A 7,176-nucleotide genomic window follows, 5' to 3' on the forward strand; every position below is an offset into this window, starting at 1 on the left:
CAAGGAATTCAAAACCATGAAAATTCATCAATTCAATGAATTCAAGAAATTCTATGAGTTCGAGAATTTCCATGAGTTCAAGAAATTCCATGAATTCAAACAATTCCATGAACTCCCGAAATTTCTTTAATTCAAGGAATTCTAGACCATGAAATTCCATCAATTCAATGAATTCAAGAAAGTCCGTGAATTCAAGAAATTCTATGACCTCAAGAAAGTCCATCAATTTAAGGAATTCAAAACCATGAAATTCCAGGTAATTCAGATAAATTATACTAACTCAATGAATTCCAATGATTCAAAAAATCAAAGGAATTTCAAAGACTTCAGAGTCCCAAGGATTTCAAAATAACTCAAGGAATCTAGGGAGGGAATTCCATGAATTGAGGTAGAATTCAAGGAGTTTAGAAAATTTCAAGGAATTCAAGGCAATGAGATAATTCAGAGGAAAACAGGGGAATTCAGAGTGTTCAGAACAATTGAGGGAATTTCAAGGACTTAAAAATAATGCAAGAAATTCAGGGATTTTAGAAGAATTCAAGTAATTCCACTTATTCAAGAAATTCCATGAATTTATAGTTCAAGGAATTCCAAGGTTTTCACAATAATGCAAGGTATGCAGGAAGTTTACAAAAATTAATTTAATTCAGATAATTCAAAGGAATTCAGGGAATTTAAATGAATACAATGATTTCGTAGAATTTCAAGGACCTTAAAATTAAAAAAATAATTTATAGAAATTCAGGAAGTTTAGAAGAGTTAAAGAATTTAAAAAAAATAGAGGAATTATAAGGTCTTTAAAATAATGCAGAAACTTAGATGATTTCTGGAAGTTTCCAGGAATTCAAGGAATTTCAAGGGCCTCAAAATAATGCAAGAAATGCAGAAGAATTTTAAAAAAATCATGGAGTTTCGAAAAATGCAATGAATTCAGGTAATCTACGGAATTCAAAAAATTCAAAGAAATTCAAGAGATTCAATTAATGCAGGGAATTAAAAGGAATTCACAGAATTCTGATCATTAAAAGTAGTTCAGGGAGTTCAAAGAAATGCAATGAATTCATAAATTCAAAAATAATTAAAAGAAGTTCCGGAAATTCAAATGAATTCAGGGAATTTCAAGGGTCTCAAAATAATGCAAGGAGTTCAGAAGCATTAAAAAGAATTAATGGAGTTTCGAAAAATTCAGTGATATATAATCCACGAAATTCAAGAAATTCGAAGGGATTCAGGAAATTCAATGAATTCAGAAAATTAAAAGTCATTCAGGGCATTTAAAGTAATTGAAAGTAGTTCAGAAAATTCAAGTAATTCAAAGGAATTAAGGAAATTCAAAGTAATTCAGGGAATTCAAAGAAATTCAATGAATTCAGAAATCTAGAAGTAATTCAGGAAATTTCAAGGAATGTAGGGAATGAAAAGAAATTCAAAGAAATTTAAGGAATTCAATGAAATTCAATTAATTCAGAAAATTAAAAGTAATTCAACGAGTTCAAAGGAATTTAATGAATTCATAAATTCAATAATAATTCAAAGAATTTCGGACAATTCAAAGGAATTCATGGAATTTCAAGGGCCTCAAAGTAATGCAAGGAATTCAGAATAATTTAAAAGAATTAATGAAGTTTCGAAAAATTCAATGAATTCAAATAATCCACGGAATTCAAGAAATTCAGTGAATTCAAAGAAATTGAAAGGAATTCAGGGAATTTAATGAATTCAGAAAATTAAAAGCCATTTCAGGGAATTTTAAGTTATTCAAAGTAATTCAGAAAATTCAAAGAAATTTAGGTAATTCAAAAGAATTTAAGAAATTCAATGAATTCCGAAACTTAAAAGTAATTCAGGGAATTAAAAAAAATGCAGGGAATTCCAAGAAATTCAGAGAAAAATTAAAGGAATTCAGAGAATTCAAAGAATTTCTGGGAGTTCAAAGTAATTCAGAAAATTCAAAGAAATTCAGGAAATTCAAAGGCATTTAGGGAATTCAATGAATTCCGAAAGTTAAAAGTAATTCAAACAAATTCAAGAAATGCAGTGGAATTCAATGAATTCAAAGGAACCCAATGAATTCAGGAAATTAAAAGTAATTCAAGAACTTCAGGGAATTAAAATAAATCACAGGAATTCAAGAAATTCAAGAAAATTAAAAGGATTCAAAAGAGAGATTCTTTTAACATGAATGTACTGAAAAACAAACTATTCAGTATTCGGCACGTTACCACTTGAATAATGAGGTACCATTTTAGGAATATTTAAGTTGACTCAACAGAATTTAATAGAATTTGAGATAAGTAATGCAGGGTTAAATGTCAAAGTACAGAAATCTGAACCGACAATTAATAGTGAAACAATACCCAAGAAATGATAATTAAATAAAAATAGATAAACAACTAAAAAGAAAAAACAATCATTAAACATTTATCACAGTTCTAACTAGTGGTTTCTCTCATGCCCACTGTGTAATAAAAGATTAAGTAATCGAGATTTACCTCTGATTAATTAATCGGTCAATCGGTTATTTAAATATTTGATTTAGGAGTATGTATAATAAGTTGACTCGGGAAACAATAAACTCTATCTGAAAATTGAAAATTCAAAGAAAAAGGCACGATAAAATGGCGTGTGAAAAAGAACTATTGACTATCTTTGAAACCGTGTTATTTTATAATAATAATAATAATAAATTTATACTGTCAAAAGCTAGACTCTGCCTTCTAATGAATATTTGGTTTCGGTTGAATTTTCGTGAGGACGTTATCCTCAATCGCGGCACGGCAAGTCGTTTAATTCCCTAATTGCTATGTGGTAAAATTGTCTCGAAGCTTGGATGCTCTTGTACTTTTTATACTGTTCCTGACTAGATGAGTCGAGTCATGTCTTGTTAATTCTCTTTTCAGAAGAGAAATTAAATGACCCACCCTTGACTTGAGAGAAACGCAGTCTCGAAGTTATTCTCGGTTCGAGTCCAGCTCACTCGATTATCAGACAACGCGGTAAGTGTTCTCGTAAATAGTCGAAGAGTTCCCTTGATGTGCCTGGACAGTTGGTTAGCTCTAATTCGTGGAGATGCCTCAGCTGAATTAGACTCGAGAGACCACTACTGGTTAGCAATGGACAACCTGAAAAATAACCGTCATTTTGTCATGACTCAGATAAAAATCTGAGAGGCACGTTGCCCTCACTGTGTGCGAGACACGTTACCTTCACCATACGCGAGGCACGTTGCCCTCACGCTGTACGCGGCACGTTACCCTCGCGGTGTTCGTGGCACGCCGTGCTCACAGGATGCAATGCATGTGAGTCGCATCTTGTGAAAGGCACGTGCGTCGCATATTGTGATAGGCACAATTTTTAATATAATAATAATAATAATAATAAAATTGCCAGGTATCGCAAATGTGCAACATGAAGCTATGAAATAAATGATAAATTGAGTAATTATATTCAAAAATAGAAAAGCAATTATTTTATAGTTGAATTTGAAAAAGACATGTTATTTTATATTTAAATCTAATTAATCATTGCACTTGCTGTGAAGTTGTATCAACTGTTTTGCTTTCTGACTGAGGAAGCATTAAATAAAAATTAATATTAATTTGTCATTAAAATTTGGAAATATCTAAACCAATCCGAAAAAAGTTTTTAGTTTCGTTCGATGTTCGAAATCTCTTAAAAATTAATCCTACTCAATGCTATTCAATCCGAACACAAATTTTCAATCCGAATGAATCCGAGCTTGGATTGACCTAAACCGATTTTCAATCCGAATGAATCCAATTCAAGACGAACTCGGATTTATTCGGATTAAAAATACAGTATATATGTATCAATCTGAGTTCGGATTTATTCGGATTGATATTTTTTTTGATTGGTTTATATTAGAAGTTCAGATTGAACTGTATTGAGTCGGGTTAATTTTTAATTTCAGAATTATTCAGAATGAATTCGTATCCGAAATTCTCGCCAGGGCAGTCACTGACCTTTTTCATTATGTTTAAGGCTTTTTTTCCAAATGGAAAGATCTTTAAATGCGGGGCTTGGATCGTGCGACTTTTTCGCATTTTTTCCGAAAATTTTCTGCTTTGATAAAACCTAGTAAGAAAATTAAACTATTTTTTATTGAAGGTTCATTGTCTTTGGTGAAAGCTTCAAATATTTGATTTAAAAAAATTGCGGTACAAAATGTAACTGTTATGTTGAACTTTCACCTTTTGGGGTAGCAAATTCATACTTTTGAACTGAAAATTCCCCCTTTTATGGGAGAAGAGTAATTTTTTAAAATATTTGTCTCTCTAGGTTGAAAATAATTTTCTGATAATAAAAATTCCACTGTTTGGTGAAAAATGCATCTATATTGTCTTGAAAATTCAACTATTTGCTTGAAAAAACCTGCATTTTGTTAAAAAAATTTTTTTGTTATAATATTTACCTTCTTGGTGATTAATTCATCTTTTGGGTCGAAAATTAATTTCTTTAATTGAAAATAAGTTGTTTTTTTCACTGGAAATTCAACAATTTGGTTAAACTCTCATTTGTTGATTGAAGATTCATGATTTCAGTTAAAAATTCATTTCTTATACTCAAAATGTAATTATTTTGTTGAAAAATTTGTGTTTTTATTGAAACTTAATATTTTAAGCTGAAAATTTAGCTCTTCCATTGTTGGGTGAAAACTGATATTTTTTCGTTCAAGTTTAAGATCTTGATTGAAAGTTTCATTATTTTGTTAAAAATCCATTATTTAATTTGATTTGTTGTTGTCTTTTTTAGATCAAATTCATATGTTTAAAATTTTTTTTTTTTTTTAGAAAATTAAGATTCTTGCTTAAAAATTCATCTTTTTGGTTCAAAGCTGAACTACTTTGATAAAAAAAAATGTTTGTTGAAAATTTATTTTTTAACTGGCTGAAAATTCATGCAGTTGGATCAAAATGAGTATTTTTTTAGTATAGAACTAATCTCCTTGGTCAAAAATTGCTTTTTTTGGTTAAAAATTAATCTAGTTTTTTGAAAATAAATCAATGTTTTTAAAAAGTATCCTTTTTTTTAAAGTCAATTATTTTGTTGAAAATGTTATAATAGAATACAAATAGATTACAAATAATTGGTTGAAAGTTCATCTCTGAAAATGTAATTTTTTTTAATTCGTGTTTTTTGTTAAAAATTTCTTGGTTAAAAATGCATATTTTCTTAGATGAAAATTCTTTTTATGTTATTCAAAATTCACCATTTTAGTTGAAAATTCATCTCTTTAGTTTAAAATGAATATTTTGTTAAAAATTCATCTTTTTAAGTAGAAAACTAATCCTCTTTATTAAAAAATCATGTTTTTGGTTGAAATTTTTGTTAGTTTGTTGTTAAAAATGTACCATTTTAGTTGAAAAATCATTCTTTGGTAGAAAATGGGACTGTTTTATTGAAAATTTGTATTTGTCACTATTTTGTTGAAAATTTGTATTCTTAAAAAAAACTAATCTCCTTCATTAATATATTTTTTAATATTTATGTATTTTGTTGAAAGTAAATCAATCTTGTTATAAGGTATCCTTTTCTTAAAGGAAACTATTTTGTTGAAAATTCATCTCTGCTTGAAAATGTAACTTTTTTTTAATTTGTGTTTTTTGTTAAAAATTCATATTTTTCAGTAGAAAACTGATCTTCTTTGTCAAAAATGCATGTTTTTGATTGAAAATTAATTCATTTTGTTGAAAATAAATCAATTTTGTTATAAAGTATCCTTTTTTAAAGTCAACTATTTTTCTAAAAATTCAATTAATTTATTGAAACTTCATCTTTGCTTGAAAATGTAACTTTTTTTTATTTAGTTTTTTTTTGTTAAAAATTCATTTTTTTAGCAGAAATTAATCTTCTTTGTTAAAAATTCATTTTTTGTTGTCAAAAATACACCATATTAGTTTTAAAATTCATCTCTTTAGTTTAAAACAAATATTTTGTTAAAAATTCATCTTTTTCAATAGAAAAATAATCTTCTTGGTTGAAGAATCATGTTTTTGGTTTGCAACTTTTTTTTTAATTTATGATTTTAGTTGAAAATTCATCTCTTCGGTTGAAAATGGGACTGTTTTGTTAAAAATTCGTATTGTTTAGAATAAAACTAATCGTCTTTGTTAAAAATTCATGTTTTTTATTGAAAATTAATTCATTTTGTTCAAAATTAATAAAATTTGTTATAAAGTATTCTTTTTTAAAGTCAACTATTTTGCTAAAAATTCCACTAATTTATGGGAAATTAATTTCTACTTGAAAACGTAACTTTTTTTTATTTTGTGTTTTTTGTTAAAAATTCATCTTTTTAGAAGAAATTAATCTCCTTGGTTAAAAATTCATTTTTTTATGATTAAAAATACACCATATTAGTTTTAAAATTCATCTCTTTAGTTTCAAACGAATATTTTGTTAAAAATTCATCTTTTTCAATAGAACAATAATCTTCTTGGTTGAAGAATCATGTTTTTGGTTTGCAACCTTTTTTTTAATTTATGATTTTAGTTGAAAATTCATCTCTTCGGTTGAAAATGGGACTGTTTTGTTAAAAATTCGTATTGTTTAGAATAAAACTAATCGTCTTTGTTAAAAATTCATGTTTTTTATTGAAAATTAATTCATTTTGTTAAAAATTAATAAAATTTGTTATAAAGTATTCTTTTTTAAAGTCAACTATTTTGCTAAAAATTCCACTAATTTATGGGAAATTAATTTCTGCTTGAAAACGTAACTTTCTTTTATTTTGTGTTTTTTGTTAAAAATTCATCTTCTTAGAAGAAATTAATCTCCTTGGTTAAAACTTCATTTTTTTTATGATTAAAAATACACCATATTAGTTTTAAAATTCATCTCTTTAGTTTCAAACGAATATTTTGTTAAAAATTCATCTTTTTCAATAGAAAAATAATCTTCTTGGTTGAAGAATCATGTTTTTGGTTGCATTTTTTTTTAATTTACAATTTTAGTTAAAAATTCATCTCTTAGGTTGAAAATGGAACTGTTTTGTTAAAAATTCGTAATTTGTAGAATAAAACTAATCGTTTTTGTTAAAAATTCATGTTTTTTATTGAAAATTAATTCATTTTGTTCAAAATAAATCAATTTTGTTATAAAGTATCCGTTTTTAAAGTCAACTATTTTGCTAAAAATTCAACTAATTTATTGAAA

At 26.9% G+C, this 7,176-nt stretch overlaps 1 protein-coding gene across 2 annotated transcripts in view; it reads right to left on the minus strand.

The window, feature by feature from the left end:
- Positions 1-2,644: 2,644 nt before the first annotated feature.
- Positions 2,645-7,176, minus strand: part of LOC117169133 (F-box/LRR-repeat protein 16) — a 46,930-nt gene continuing 42,398 nt past the window's right edge. For both annotated transcript variants that reach the window (XM_033355323.1, XM_033355324.1), the window contains exon 7: positions 2,645-3,122. In XM_033355323.1, coding sequence (XP_033211214.1) covers positions 2,974-3,122 — 149 coding nt within the window. In that variant the 3' untranslated portion in view covers positions 2,645-2,973. The remainder of the gene's footprint in view (positions 3,123-7,176) is intronic.

This window comes from Belonocnema kinseyi, chromosome 3 (genome assembly GCF_010883055.1).
Source record: "Belonocnema kinseyi isolate 2016_QV_RU_SX_M_011 chromosome 3, B_treatae_v1, whole genome shotgun sequence".
In the NCBI taxonomy this organism is placed as follows: Eukaryota; Metazoa; Arthropoda; class Insecta; order Hymenoptera; family Cynipidae; genus Belonocnema; species Belonocnema kinseyi.